The sequence below is a fragment of the Periplaneta americana genome, chromosome 3 (genome assembly GCF_040183065.1).
Source record: "Periplaneta americana isolate PAMFEO1 chromosome 3, P.americana_PAMFEO1_priV1, whole genome shotgun sequence".
In the NCBI taxonomy this organism is placed as follows: Eukaryota; Metazoa; Arthropoda; class Insecta; order Blattodea; family Blattidae; genus Periplaneta; species Periplaneta americana.
This window is the reverse complement of record NC_091119.1, coordinates 3,581,949-3,597,905: the sequence shown is the minus strand read 5'-3', so window position 1 is coordinate 3,597,905 and position 15,957 is coordinate 3,581,949. Positions and strand designations below refer to the sequence as shown.

The following is a 15,957-nucleotide window of genomic DNA, read 5'->3' as shown; positions in this document are numbered from 1 at the left end:
CAGACCTTCAGAGACGATCCGCTGAACTTCGAACTCAGGTCCCCCAACTGCGGTCCACTGCACTCGAACTCCGGGCTTCAGGCTCCACAGTTACGGACACAACTCAAGTCGTGCTCCGGTCTCGAAGCTGGCTTCACTGCTACACAAGACTAACTTTCTTGCTCTCCACTGACGTTAACAACACTGCCTTACTGACTGACTGACCCGCGTTCATTTGCGCGTTGGCTTTTATAACCAAACTATAGTTTCTGGAGAGTTCGCGAAAGATTCCACTCTCGAATCATCCGGATATCTCTCCTCTCTGCCGCAGTCGCTCTTTCCCCTTTCTCCCCACCATAGCTCATGCCACAGGAAGCAGATGTGCGCGCAACCTCCGCGCCGGCCGACCTTGCACTTCCTTCTGCTGGTCGTGAGTTCGAATCTCACGTCGCTGTCGCAATATTAATAATGTTTCCTTATTTTGATCCATCTGTTTTTTATTTAAACTTTAAATTAGGGAGAATGTTTTGCCACACCCTTTACTATAATGTCAGTAAATTAAAATTGAATAATGACACTGTTCATGTCATTTGTCAACTTTGTACAACTGATTTCTGTTGTTTGGCAACTGGATTTTTTCTTCAGATTTTTACTGGATGTCCTATCACATAATTTCAAGCCAGAATTTTTAGTCCCATCTAATAATTAAAGAGTGTCTACTGTAATGTAATTATAATTGAATTAGGATAGACACCATGCAGTAAATATATCTTATTACAGCTTGTAATGAAACTCATTCTGTGTTCTTGATTTATACTGTGAAAGACATTATCTGAGTAGAGTCATGAAAGCATCGAGTACATAATTACGGTTTTATTTTAGTAATCATTTGTAGAACAGATACAGTTTCCTTAATCTGAATATTAAGGGAACACTCCACTGAAAATCACAGCTTTTTGAGAGCATGTTTGCTATGTAAGGGGCAAGTCCCAAGTGTTTTTGACTTCTGATTTTTTTAATCTTTTTGTATATATTTATTTGTTTATCCATGACCATAACGAAAAACATGCCTTTACTAAATACTTTTGCGTTTGTAAAGTAGGCTTTTATTCAACATTACTTTATTCCACTAGTGAGATAAAGACTTTACCTCACAGTTTGTACTTTATCTCACAGTTCATTAGTATTTTCCTAGTACCCGGGCACGCACGTATACTTTTCCATTCAACTATTACTTAAGAAGTTAATATATTAGTTACTAGATGTCACTACCTCTACTTCTTTATTACCATTTCTTAAATATACATACACTCAATGTCCTTCTCTTTTCTCTATCTACTACATTGTAATTTGTGCATTGCATTCATATCTAATGTGTGTTTTTTTTTTTTTAATTTCTAATAATTTACTTTTTGGGAGGCGAGGAGACTTGAACCTACGAAGTTGGGTTTATAGGATTTTATAACAACATATAACAACACGCGTTAGTCAACTGAGCTAAACAGACACGATGATTAATTACGTTTTAATATTCCTCTTAAGTTTACAGAAGTAAAATGTGAAATTATTTTAATCACATTAGTCCTGTGAACACTTCTAAATAATCCCTGAAACTTCAAAAAGACGAAAATACACGTTTAAAATGAAAAAAAAATTATATATTAAAATTATATAATTAATTATAATTTGTTATTTATCTAATGCGTTAGATACCATTCTTCACTAATCATGGCCTCCTACATCATGACCTACCTAGTACACATATCGATTCTAAAATTCATGCCATGATATGTGATTATATGAGGAATTATTTTCAACATATTTTCTTTTATAAAGCATAATTTTTCGTTATGGTCATGGATAAAATTACGTATGGTACTTGTGAGCGTGATCTTTATTGCGCTCGTGTAATTTAAATCTTTCCACTTGGGCAATAAAGATGCACTTACCTCACAAGTACCATAAATAACTATTATTTGTTTTACATTCACAAGACATAGAAAAACATTTCTATGCATTCATTTTATTAAATATCTCATTTATTCACTTTCAAAAAAGTTTTTGAAATTTTGAAAATGTAATTTTTTTTATAATTCATGAAAAAAAAATTAATAAAATAAACTAGTAACATTCTTACCAAATAAATGCATAGAAATATGTACAATATTGCAAATAAATCTGGGTTCTAACTAGAGGCAACATTTAAAAGGGCATGGGAATAATATTTCATTGTTTTACTTTTTTCAAGTGAAGCAGATGCTTAGGCCTCAAGAGTTTCTATTTGGAAAATGAACGAGTTTACTTGATTTCTTACTTCAGAGTGAGTCCGACTGCAGCACGACGCTGGTCAGCAAACTTGACCTGGCAGAACAGCGACGCAAAGCACGTATCAATTGTAGCAGCAGCAACAATAACAACAATGTAGGCTCAGATTCAGATGGAGAAGATGGAGGTACAGGCCCGGATCCTGTGGTCGCCATCTGGATAACTAAAGGCCCACCTGCACAACTGGATGCTCCACCAGGGAAACTCAGGTTCTTGCGATTGTTTGGCCTAACAACAATTGCTGTGAGAAATGGTGAGTAATCCGTCTGCAGGATCATGGAAATGAATAACATTTTTACTTCATAGTTTAAGTAGAAGTTGAGTGAACTTCATTTATTATGTCCGCAAGAAGTGTGTAATTCAGATTAGCAAATCCGAAAAGAATAACATTTCTCTCGGTGTTTTTCTTCTTCTTTTAGATAATATCTGTGGCCGGGAGGAAAAAGGTCTTAAGTAAAAATTTTACACTTTTCAGGAATGCAGTAGAAAGATTGAAATTGATGTCAATTATAGAGTTTTTTTTTAATTAAGAGGCTTTTCCTGGTTATTATTTGTTTATATTTCTTCTAAAATAGATAATGTTGCTCATTTAACAATTTTCTTGATTATTTCCAAAAATAGCCGCACTTAAGCCCTTTTAAGACTAGAAGCCAGACTGAGTAGAAGGGACTATTTAACATAAGACCTTTTTCATGTCAAAATAAATGAGAAATGTAAATTATTAGGAATGCAAAATGGGTCTTAAACAATATAGGATTGTTTACCCTGGTGCTTAAAGTTTTAAAAGGAAAGGGCATCAGTATGTGATAAAATGGCTAAAATACAAGTTGGACCTTTTTAATAGGGAAGCATGGAAAGTAAACATGTGATGTTTGTAAGGAATAAAGTATTAAATATTCTTAAGTCCTTTATTCTGTGTGTGCTCGATTCAAAAAGTACTTAGGACATTTGGTAACGCTCTATAAATCCAGTCAGGAGCCTTATTTGACTTTAGACGTTTTACCAGATTGTAGAGAATTGTTTCCGCTTTCAGAATATATAAAAATCTCATTTTTACAAAAAATTGACTTAAGACCTTTTTCCTCCCAGCCACAGATATAATGCCTCTGTGAGACAAACGAATTTGTTTCATATTCATTAATGTCTAGCTAACCTTTCTTTTTCTTTAATAGAATTTAAGATATAATTACAGCAGAAAATCAAGTGTCTCATAGAAGAGGTTTATGTCTTCAAGCAATTACCAGCGTTAGTATGCATATTAGTTTATACTTTTTTAACGTATATCTGTGATATATCTAAATTTTAAATAATGGTAATTTTATATCGCATGAGTATTTAGTGTTTTTACTTGAAGTAAAATTCTGTAACTTTTAGAATTACCTTTCTTCACATTCAGCATTAAAAATACAGCTTGTAGTTGAAACTTGTTATTGCTATTGGCAGCTTCGTCACTACAAAGATGATGACATCACTATTCAGTGTGCGTGTAATTGCATAACTTCCAGGCTAATGGTAGAGTTCTAAAACTTGAAAAATTTTTGTCACACTACTCCCCTTATATAACTTGTTTCAACCGTTTCATTATACTTTGTGAAGTCAACGAACTTCTTGCTTATTTTTCTAGAAAGAATAATAACGAAATGAAACAAGTACTCCATACTTATATACAGAAAACTCCTATGCAGATACAGTAAAACCTCGATAAGACGCGCCCGCTTATTACGCTATTCTGTATAATACGCTTTTTTTGTCTGGTCCCTCCACAGTTCACATATAACGCCTTTATAAAATACCCCGTTTGTTGCGCTCAAGTCCCGCATAATACGCTGATTTTGTGGAATATTTTCGATGTAATTTTCAGCAATTTACTGTAACAGCAATGAAACATCTTGGTCATTGAACTCACTGGTGCCATTAACCTGAAAAGTATTGGTATTCGACCCTTTACCTGCGATTTAAACCTTCATACTTCATACCTTAGTATACCCCACCCTATTGTTACGTTCTCTTATTCGACTCTTTACCTGCGTGGTTAAAGCCTACATACAGTTACAATACCTCACCCTCTTGCTAACCCTCTCTCTCAAACAGCATTCCTCACTCGGCCATAATAAAATTCTGGAAATTTTTGCTGGACAGTTTGTTGTCCTTTAGTGTATTGAAGTGTCTGTGAATGTGATTACAATGAGTATTAAACAAAAGGCGCTTTCTGTGTCGAAAAAATTGGAAATCTTACGAAAGTACGATGAGAACAGTACTCTTACTCAGAAACAACTCTCTGATTCATTAGGAATCCCATCATCGACATTAAGAACGGTAATAAAAAATCACGACTCAATCACTACAGCTGTGATGTCGGGCGGATGTAATCACAGGAAACTGAAGTGTGGTAAACATGAGGACTTGGAGAACACGCACACGGCAAACAACTATAAATTACTTTTTTCCGAAAGAATTAAGTACAGTATATATTGTAAATATCTTTGACGTACAGTACAGTAATTACATAATGGAGTAATACTGTATTGCCTTTCATGAATCATGTATTTCAATAAAGAAAAATCCTAATAGATACTGTATATAAGTCAAAATTAGTATACCCGCCTAATACACGGTTTACACCCAGTCCCTTGAACAGCGTCTTATCGGGGTTTCGCTGTAGTAATGTAGAGCTAAGTGATAAGGGATGGAGTGGTGGGATCCTCCTGCGTAGGGCAGCATGCACGGACTTGTCCATATGCCGACATCCGACCACTTGTCACCCGTCTGCCAACAGATTTTGTTAGGTAGAGGTTGGAATGGGACCGGTCTGCATAGGAACTCTCTGTATATTGTTAGTTATACAGACTATTACACTTTTACTACGTCACACTACTTTCGACCAATAAAACGGTACGAAAGGACGTCTTTCAACCAATCATGGCCGCTTATCGCACAATTTTATCGCGTCCCTAGCATTTGTTTAATTTTATCGCGTCCCTAGCATTTGTTTATTTTTATCACTACCCTAGCATTTGTTTCTTTGTTAGCCAACATTTCAAACTGCACTTGTCTGGCCGTCAAAAAACAGAAAATTACAAACCACTCCAGTCGATGCACAGCACTTTCAAATATGACTCGCATTTTGGCATTCAAGAACAAGAATTAATAAAGATCACTGGTCATATATGAAGAGCACCATTCAGAAATCCTGAATGAGTTGAGGGATACACCATGTACACCAACGAGTTCACTTCTTTTACGCACACGTCCAATATAACATCAACTGAACCACCAAAACATTCAGATTTGAAAATTGTACTTTCAATAATTGTTTCTTTTAAAATTATCCATGTTTATGTTTTATTTCATCATCGTTAATTGAAACGTTTCTTGTTTATTTCATCATCCCTAATTAAAACTTTTCTAACACTTGTTTATATTATTTAGGTTATGTTTGTTATAGCTTCTGCTATATATTATGGATAGTCATGTTACAGAGATTGTTTAATACTAAGATTTATTGAAAATCGTCTGTCAAGTGACGTTGATTACTGGGATCCGGATGATTGAAATGGAATGCAAATGTTTTAATAAAAATAAAACTGAATCAACAAAGCCTTCTTGACTAGTAACAGTCCACAGAGTTCAATGATGATTTCATAGTTGGCACAACTGATACCGGTAACAAGAAAACATCATAAAACACTACTGCCATCTAGCGTAATGTTGAGATGGTACAATAATACATTTGAAGACAGTTGTATTTTCGTAAGCCAATTAATATTTTATTGTACACTTTGTTACTTCTAATCTTTATATAGCCTACTTTCTTCTAATCGTGTAATAGTCAATTAAATTCCACTCGAGTTTTGATTTTCTCTAGATAAAATCAAAACCTCTAGTGAGATTACTGTTGATAAAATTTAGTAACAATAAGAGCCATAACCATAATTAGACCAGTTTTGTAACTCGGAATAAAGTGTGTGTGAATGGTACAAACCATTTTGTAGAACTCAATAAATACTAAATCAATTGAATTTTCAAATTACAAAATCTTTTTTAAGCTGAAAAATAACATGTTGGCAATTGAAAGCAAAATAGCTTTGTTGAATCCTACTTAAAATCAATTGCACATACGAAAGTGAAATTTGTAATTGTTGCCTAATGGTGATGAGACTTAATTAGCTTGCGCCATTCTTTCTGTTGCTTCCCAATACAGACCTAATTTGTGTTCTTGTGTGGGCTGTAAATTATTATTAGAATCCTGCATTAAAGCCAAGGAGGGAGTTTCTCCATCCCTCTGAAAAAGTTATTCTCCTCCAGAAGTAATTCTAATGAAGTGTGATTATGAACGTATGAAGCTACAAGTCTTCAGTTCTTTCCTTTCATTATCTTAACATCTTTCGTAATTCACATTGCACTTTAATAGCAGCAAATTTTTTACTTGTAAGTAGATGTAGCAGAGTTTTTTAAAATACAGTAGAACTTGGTTATAGCGACCTTGTTTTGTGTGACACTTCGCCTATAACGTCAAATATTCTGTAGTCCCAACTAATTCCCCATAAGACATACGCTTTTCTACCTTGCTTAATACGACAAACGCATATGCGTCTACCTCGCATATAACGTCATTTTCAACCTCAGTTTGGAATAAGATTTTCTAAGAACCAAAGTATTTTAAGAAATATTTTGTTGAAATCTGGCCCTGACAAATTCTTTACAGTCTCCTTCTGTCATAGACCTCTGGAATGCAGGCGGATTCCCCACCTCATTGTAACCTGCCCAAATTCATGCGGTATTAGGTCAGTTTCGATAAGAAGTTTTCACTAAGTGCACGCATTTTAACGCAGTATGGCCACTAAAAGAAGTGACTGACGCTTTAGAAATCATTCGAATTGTGAACATGTTCTATGAAGCTAGGGAAGGGAGCAGTGAAATTCCAACTGAAATTATGAACATAGAACGTAATTTAGCCCTAGAAAGTGTGTATTGGGCAAGCAGAAGACAACAGAGTAAAATGACTGATTACTTCACTTCTAAGTAAAGTAGTTTGGTGAGTACTGAACAAACTGTTTTAATACAGAATATTGTTTTTATAATTATAGGCCTACGTGTATTTTATTATGTTCATTGTAGGCTTAAAAGTCAATACAAAAATCTAAAATAAGTCTAATTAAGTTTGTTATTTTTCATTTTCCACCTACTAGATTGATAATGTGAATCTCGGTTAATACGACACTCGTTTATAACAACATAATTTTTAAGGTCCCTTGGATGTCGTTATAACCAACTGCTGTAAATACTGAATGAAAAGCACAATCAGCTGAAATTAAAAATAGAAATACAGCATAGGAACTAGATGTAAACAAAATTGAGGATTAATTCTAATCTACGTTGTAGACAACACATCTTGATGGATTTGCTTGCTGTTTGAAAACAGTACAATTTTGTATGCACTCTTTCTTCATTTTGCTCTACAGCTATAACCCATAGTCATTTCCTTCCTGTGGATTCATTTTTCCCTCTCCCTTCTTCCCTTCAGAGGGAAATGTCTGAATTTGACACTGGTTTGGAAAGGGACAAAACATTTTTGTGTAAGTGAACCTAATTTAAAATGATAGTGATTCTGAAATTGTTGTAATGTACTGATTGAAATATAAGATAAGCAAAAGTTGTTTTAATTGAATTTCACAGAGTATGAACTGCGAAAGTTGGAGCGTTGTCGAGCAAGGAGTCCATCACTTCCACTACAGTACGAGGAACTTCCATCAGATGGAAACTCTAGTCCTCCACTGCCACTTGATTTGCCTCAACCACGAGGAAATCCTGATGTACTCTGCAGATTGCCGGACTTCAAAGGAAAGCAACGGTTTCTTAGAAATCTAGGATTAGAATCCACTTCTAAGAAGGATAGAGAAGGTATTGAAATGTGTCAAATAGAAATGTATTGGTTATTCTTGTAGTGACTTCTGTAGTTACAGTAATTTTGAAGAATTTTCATATGACGAAAAAGGATTTACATTATTTATTATTAAAATTCCCTACAATATTGTAGGTTGCCTAATCTGACATAACATGATGTAATGTAAAGAAAAGTAGGGCTATTCGAACAACTTTGTGCATGAGGGGGAAAAATACATAGAACCACTGTTTTGAAGTAGTGGTCAGCAAAACTAGTAGGCCTGTGATCAAATTTGCTTTTATTGTGTCGAGGTTTTCCCTCAACACAATAAAAGCAAATAAATGCTGGGTAACTTTCAGTGCTGGGCCGGGTTCATTTTGTCATTGTCACTTCTTCATCTATTCTGTCTATTTCCATGTTCATGTCATCCTGCCATATGGACCTTAACCCCATAACAGGATTCTTCATCATAACTGGGCAGGGGGGAAGCAGTAACATGAGTTTTCTATTTAAATTATAAATGCGAGTAATTTTGTAACTGCTGCTTTCTATTTTAAATAATTGCATTTTATAATGAAGCCGTCATTTTAGGAAGGGCACAAGGTCATGGCTCTCATTTCCAAAACTGTATAATTTACGTCGTGTAATTTATTTTCTATGAAAACAGTTTGTTGCTTTTCTTATCTCTCATACATTCTACTCAGTCTTTTAAGAATAATGGTGTAATAACTGAACGTGAGGTAGCTTCTGTCTTTACATGAATTTGGCTTTGTCATTTATTTTAAATAAATGTGATATCAGTATATTATTGAGAATGAATGTGTATTTCTATGCCATTCTTTGATGATATTCACAATCACATACTGTACTATTAAAAATGACGAATTAACATCTTCAAAAGATCATCACAGATACGGTACTACATATGGTTGTCACTGAACACGGAGCAAATGTTACCTGATATTGTGTACTTTCATGTTTTCAAAGGTTTTTTTGTACTATGGTCGTGTCACTGTTATTTACGGTGTGACTCCTCCCCTTTACTTACGTCTTAGGAAGTGAAGGCTCTATAAAGTCCAGTTGGTAGTATCGTTCGCCATTTTTGTTCTTTCATTGCCGAGCTACCAGATGAGGAATCTATTTGCTTCACCGTTAAACATTATCATGTCGTAGCTCCTATGATAATAAATCAAACGCACTGTAATTGAGCGACAAATAACGTCGTCGTGTGATTTCTGTGAACACCAACGAAAGAGCCAAAATGGCAGGCGATTATATTAAGTATTTATCGAGCCTTAGGAAATTCATTACATCATCAATAGCGAATGACAAGACGCACATGTTTAAATGTATCTGACCTGCAACATGATTGGCTGCCGGAAATAAGAGCGACGGGACTATAATACCGCACACATATTGACATGTATTTATTTGCGTCTTTGTCTACTTTTTGGTGGTTATGATGAAGGATCCTGTTCTGAGGTTCAGACACCCCGTTAGGTCGGATTCTGTTAGCCCCTTATGATAGGATGATGTGAGAATGGAAGCAGGCAGGATGGATGAAGATGAAGGTGAAATGAACCCAGGGTCCGGTGTCGACAGTTATCCAGCATTTGCTCTTAATGGGTTGAGGGAAAGCCCCAGAAAAAACCTCAACCAGGCAATTTGTCCCAACCAGGATTCAATCCCGGGCCCACAGTTTTACAATTAGACTCACTGACCTTACTCCAAAGCGGTGGGCTTTTTCATAGTCTTATGCTGTCATTAAATTTTCACGTTGTACAAATGTAATTGTCTTCTTCTCGTAGACGGTGAAACCATATGGCAGAATGTGTTAGCAGAGAGATTACGTCGAAACTCCGTTAATCCTGTGGTAGTGTATTGCAGTCAGACCCTCAATCCTAATCTTAGGGTTGGCAGCACTGAAGAGACTGTCACAGACAGTAGCAGCTGTAGCAATAGTCCTCCGAGCTTGACAACTACTGGTGACAAGAAGTTAATCTGCACTATGGTAAATATGTTGAAGGCTTATTTATTTAAGTTACTCAAATTCAGTGATAAGATATGATGAAAACAATGCCAGTATGGAATTAAATTGTAATTACATTCACAACTAAAAATTCTGTAGGTTGGACCTACTGCTGCCACCATCACCACCATGTTCCCCCTCTCTTTTACCGACACTAGGCTTCCAGAACAGTTTCGGTCCAACGTCCACGTCACTCCCAACCCCTTTTGTTCAACATAATTTATCAGATCTTTTGTATGTCCTCCTGAATTTCTTCTTGATCCACCTTTCCTCCGACAATTTTATGATACATTTTACTCACTTGTTTTTACACTGTCTGACTTCCAAGCATTTCCATGTCCAACGTCTCCAAATATCTTATTCACAATTTCCATCTTCATGGCACAGTCTTTGTTAACCTTTTTCCCCTGGAGAAACTCGTGAAATAATTTTCAGGTTTCGCAGAACTGTTGCACAGAAATTAAATCTATAATTTACAGTATATTACGGAGCTGAGCAAGTAGTAGATCTAACTGGATTGTAATTTATTATCCCATCATTCTACAAAGGGTGTAACAGATATTTTTCTTACGGAGTTTGTTCGTACTGATAAGATATGATGAGAACAATGCCAGTATGAAATTAAATTGTAATTACATTCACAACTAAAAATTCTGTAGGTTGGACCTACTGCTACCACCATCACCACCATGTTCCCCCTCTCTTTTACTGACACTAGGCTTCCAGAACAGTTTCAGTCATTCCTCCTTCCTCCCTGTCAACGTCCACGTCACTCCCAACCCCTTTTGTTCAACATAATTTATCAGATCTTTTCTATGTCCTGAATTTCTTCTTGATCCACCTTTCCTCCGACAATTTTATGATACATTTTACTCGTTTTTACACTGTCTGACTTCCAAGCATTTCCATGTCCAACGTCTCCAAATATCTTATTCACAATTTCCATCTTCATGGCACAGTCTTTGTTAACCTTTTTCCCCTGGAGAAACTCGTGAAATAATTTTCAGGTTTCGCAGAACTGTTGCACAGAAATTAAATCTATAATTTACAGTATATTACGGAGCTGAGCTAGTAGTAGATCTAACTGGATTGTAATTTATTATCCCATCATTCTACCAAGGGTGTAACAGATATTTTTCTTACGGAGTTTATGTTTGTAATTAAATACTGTAACATCACTTGTTTTGAGTAATTTTTGTAAACACCATTTTTAATATTATTTCGATTTGTTTTGTCTCCTGCTGCCTCATTTCTAAAACAATATCCAAAGTCTTTCTAAAAGTATGAAAGTGCAGAGTCATGATTATGGCAGAAAAAATTGTATTTGCGACTGGGTAATTCTTATTTCAGGTGACTGAAACACATAGTGGGAGATCGCGGTTGCTTGCAGGTGGGATAAAAAGATCTCTTAGTCCAACAACAACACCAGAGAAGTCGTTACTTGTACTTCCTCCAAGTGGACAGAATGGAACACGGCCAGGCCTTGTCCATCAGTTCGCCACGTTACATCAGAATGGAGTAAAAAGGTTTGCGGTCGATTTGGATGGAACAGACGCTTCTGTGGACCAGATGGATCAGCAGGATGACGATGACAGGCCAGTGAGATGGCCAGGCTTGGAAGGCGTTATGGAGGCCTATCACAAGTATGCCCAAGGCAAGTAATGAGATTATCGTATTATCATATTTTTCGACCTTATCAATTAGTCTTGTCTTTGGTGGTATAGTGGTTTCCATCCTTACCTCTGGACCAATGACGTCCACAAACCCAGGTGAGTACGATGATTTTTCGAAAGAAAACATTTAAAGCATAGTTTGTGGAGAATTTCTTTTTCAAAACTTGCTGTCTCCTGGAGTTTATGTAGTGTAATTCGCACTAGTACAGTGGCAGCATACTGATCCAGTGTGTTTACGCCCACTCTAAAATGTGAACATGGAATGCTGGGATGACATTTGTTCAGTTCTGACTTTCCGTTGAAAAATCTTTTTCTTTATAATCTTAATCAACATATAGTAGGGAAGTAAGTGTTCCAAATAAGAATACTATTAAATATTTCTAGTAACTAGTATTAAAGTTGACTTTCCCTAAAAACAAATAGCTGTTTGTAATTTCTTCTTCTCCTCCTCCTCCCCCTTCTTCTCCACCTACTCCTCCTTTTTCTTCTCCTCTTTCTTCTCCATCTCCTCCACCTCCACCTACTTCTCCTTCTCCACCTACTCCTTCTTCTCCTCCTTCTCCACCTACTCATCCTCCTCCTCCTTCTCCACCTACTCCTTATCCTCCTCCTTCTCCACCTACTCCTTCTCCTCCTCCATCTCCCCCTCAAACTCCTCCTTCTCCACATACCCCTCCTCCTCCTCCTCCTTCACCACCTACTCCTTCTCCTTCTTCTCCACCTCCTCCTCCTTCTCCACCTACTCCTTCTCCTTCTCCATCTCCTCCTTCTCCCTCTCCTCCTCCACATACTCATCCTTCTCCACCTACTCCTCCTTCTTCTCCACCTCCTCCTTCTCCTCCTCCTCCTCCTTCTTCTCCACCTACTCCTCCACCTCCTTCTCCACCACCTCCTCCTCCTTCTCCACCTACTCCTTCTCCTCCTCCTTCACCTATTCCTCCTCCTTCTCATCCTTCTCCACCTCCTCCTCCTTCACCTACTCCTTCTTCACCTACTCCTCCTTCTCCACCTACTCCTTCTCCACCTACTCCTCCGTCTTCTCTTTCTTCTCCTCCTCCTTCTCCACCTACTCCTTCTCCATCTACTCCTCCGTCTTCTTTTTCTTCTCCTCCTCCTCCATCTCCTCCTCCACCTACTCCTCTTTCTCTTTCTCCTTCTTCTCCACCTACTCCTACTTCTCTTTCTCTTCTCCTCCTCCATCTCCACCTACTCCTCCATCTCCTCCTCCTTCTCCACCTACTCCTCCTCCTCCTTCACCTACTTCTCCTCCTCCACCTACACCTCCTTCTCTTTCTTCTCCTTCTCCACCTACTCCTCCTCCACCTCCTTCTCCACCTACTCCTCCTCCTTCTCTTTCTTCTCCTCCTCCTCCACCTACTCCTCCTCCTCCACTTCCTTCTCCACCTACACCTTCTCCTTCTCTTTCTTCTCCTTCTTCTCCTTCTCCACCTACTCCACCTCCTTCTCCACCTACTCCTCCTCCTTCACCTACTTCTCCTCCTTCTCCACCTACTCCTCCTTCTCTTTCTTCTTCTCCTTCTCCACCTCCTCCTTCTCCACCTACTCCTTCTCCTCCTCCTTCACCTACTTCTCCTTCTCCACCTACACCTTCTCCTTCTCTTTCTTCTCCTTCTTCTCCTCCTTCTCCACCTACTCCTACTCCTCCACCTCCTTCTCCACCTACTCCTCCTCCTTCTCTTTCTTCTCCTCCTCCTCCACCTACTCCTCCTCCTCCACCTCCTTCTCCACCTACACCTTCTCCTTCTCTTTCTTCTCCTCCTCCACCTACTCCTCCTCCTTCTCCACCTATTCCTCCTCCTCCTTCTCCATCTACTCATTCTCCACCTACTCAACCTCATTCTTCTCCATCTACTCCTCCTCCTTATTCTCCACCTACTCCTCCTCCTTCTCCATCTACTCCTCCTTATTCTCCATCTACTCCTCCTTATTCTCCATCTACTCCTCCTCCTTCTTCTTCTTCTCCTCCTCTTTCTTCTTCTCCTCCTCCTTCTTCCTCTTCCTCCTTCTCCTCCTCCTCCAATGGGCCTCCTGTTGAGGTCTCCCAGTCCATGGGGAATCTGGCATCCATTACAGGTGTGGGATATTGTATTCCTTCCCCTTTCTTGGATCAAGCTTTCTGCATTTGAAGAGTTGTTGCTCGTTCATTCAGTCCTGCCTGTTGCATAATTGTTTGTAATATTAATGAACATATTAGACATAATAAAGAAATAACTGTACCAAATAAGATTAATTAAATATTTCTAGTAATTAATATGAAAGTTTGAAGTTTTCTATAATGATATGTATATTAGTTGTCGGCCTGGGTAGTGTAGTTGGTATAGCTAGCACTGGCCTTCTGTGCTCGAGGTTGCAGGTTCGATCCCGGCCCATGTTGATGGCATTTAAGTGTGTTTAAGTGCAACAGGTTCATGTTAGTAGATTTACGGGCATGTGAAAGAACTCCTGCGGGACAAAATTCTGGCACACCAGCAATGCTGATATATTAGTTAGCATCATTGCTAAAATTCTGTGAGAAATAGATGTATGATGATTTGATATATTTTGACTTATATTTCTTCTGCCGTATGATATCGAAACAATTGGCAGTTTTATCTGCTGGGCACTTTCCCCTCGTGATATTTCTGCTCGTAACTTTCCATCTGCGCAACTTACTATCTTTATTGAAAAAATTTCCTTTGTGGTGAGTGTTACCTCTGAATAATCGTGAGTATTAATTAATTCTGTGGAAGCGGAAGAGCTGCCGGCTAGTGAATTTGCTGCATGCATTATGTCAGTTTCTGAATATGGTATTTAAAACTAATTGCTTGTTCTCCTATGCTTAAAATGGGACTTTGTTACAGAGCAAGCTTTGGAACGTACTGTGCTTATGGAGCAATGTTCACGTTTGTGCCGTACCCTTGCCGAGAAACGTCGTGAAGCTGACATCCTGGACCGTCGGCTACGAGAGTTGGTAACGACGAAGAGCCTACAAGATTATGAGCGCCATCGGACACAAGCGGCTCTAGACAACCTGAATTCGTGCTTGCGGCGGCTGAGGTAGCATCAACAACAGCCAGGCTGAGAGACGCTGCAGCACGGTGCTAGATGTGTGACTGCCAGCTTCTGTTGAAAATGCCGAAAAACAGTTCCAGTCTGCGTTGGCCAAGTTACGACAAATATATTTACAAAAACATGACAGTGTCTGATACAAAATTGTTCCACCCTTAAGAGAGACCTGAAAGCTAGATGTTTGCGTTATTTCGATTTCCTGTCTTAGTCTGACAGAAGTTTTTTAACAATTAATACAAATATTCAGATTCTTGAGCCTTCATTGGTCAAATATTCCATATGAAATTGATGGTGATGGTTGTGAGACTCTAATTTGTTTTCATGTACTGTTTCTGAGACACAGTATAGTAATTTGACAGATGTCAGTTTCAGAAAAATTCTTATTTGATTTTATCTTCTATACTGTATTATATTTCAAAAGATGAAGATGTATTGCAATTTAAGTTGTCTGCTTACATGAATATGTAAGGTAACGATTTTTTAACATATTACAGATTTAGCTCATTTGCATAACTTCAACAGGACATAAGATAGGTTTACCTAAAATGCAATATTCATTGTCCATATGCATAAAGTTGAATTAAACGGAGTGGTAAGTTTTGGAATTTTCTCCCACTTTCAGAAGTGAATGGGCAGTTCATTGGTACTGGGAACGTTTGGGTTTGTGTCCTTCCTCTGTGTAACATCCGAAATAGTTCAGAACAACGGTAGTTGTGAAGTACTGAACTATTCTACACTTGTTTTTCTTACAAATTTGTTGAATTGTATATTAATAATCCGTGGCGCTACAGCCCATGAAGGGCCTAGACCGACCAGCCGGCTGCTGGCCTCACGCCCACATGTCGAAGCAGAGGTGGACGATCATCCAACCAGAATGGAGGTATCGTGTGGTTAGCACGATGATCCCCCCCAGCCGTTATAGCTGGCATTCGCAACTGGATTTCGCTACCTATCGTAGCTCCCCAAGTGCATCACGATGCTGGGTGGGCACTGGTCCC

The 15,957-nt window shown here is 38.1% G+C and overlaps 1 protein-coding gene across 1 annotated transcript in view; it reads left to right on the top strand.

Moving 5' to 3' along the window:
- LOC138695761 (uncharacterized) overlaps positions 1-15,096 on the top strand; it is a 223,861-nt gene extending 208,765 nt beyond the window's left edge. The window contains exons 17-21 of the mRNA XM_069819941.1: positions 2,299-2,557; positions 7,981-8,205; positions 9,997-10,199; positions 11,568-11,871; positions 14,752-15,096. Coding sequence (XP_069676042.1) covers positions 2,299-2,557; positions 7,981-8,205; positions 9,997-10,199; positions 11,568-11,871; positions 14,752-14,951 — 1,191 coding nt within the window. The 3' untranslated portion in view covers positions 14,952-15,096. The remainder of the gene's footprint in view (positions 1-2,298; positions 2,558-7,980; positions 8,206-9,996; positions 10,200-11,567; positions 11,872-14,751) is intronic.
- Positions 15,097-15,957: the final 861 nt, after the last annotated feature.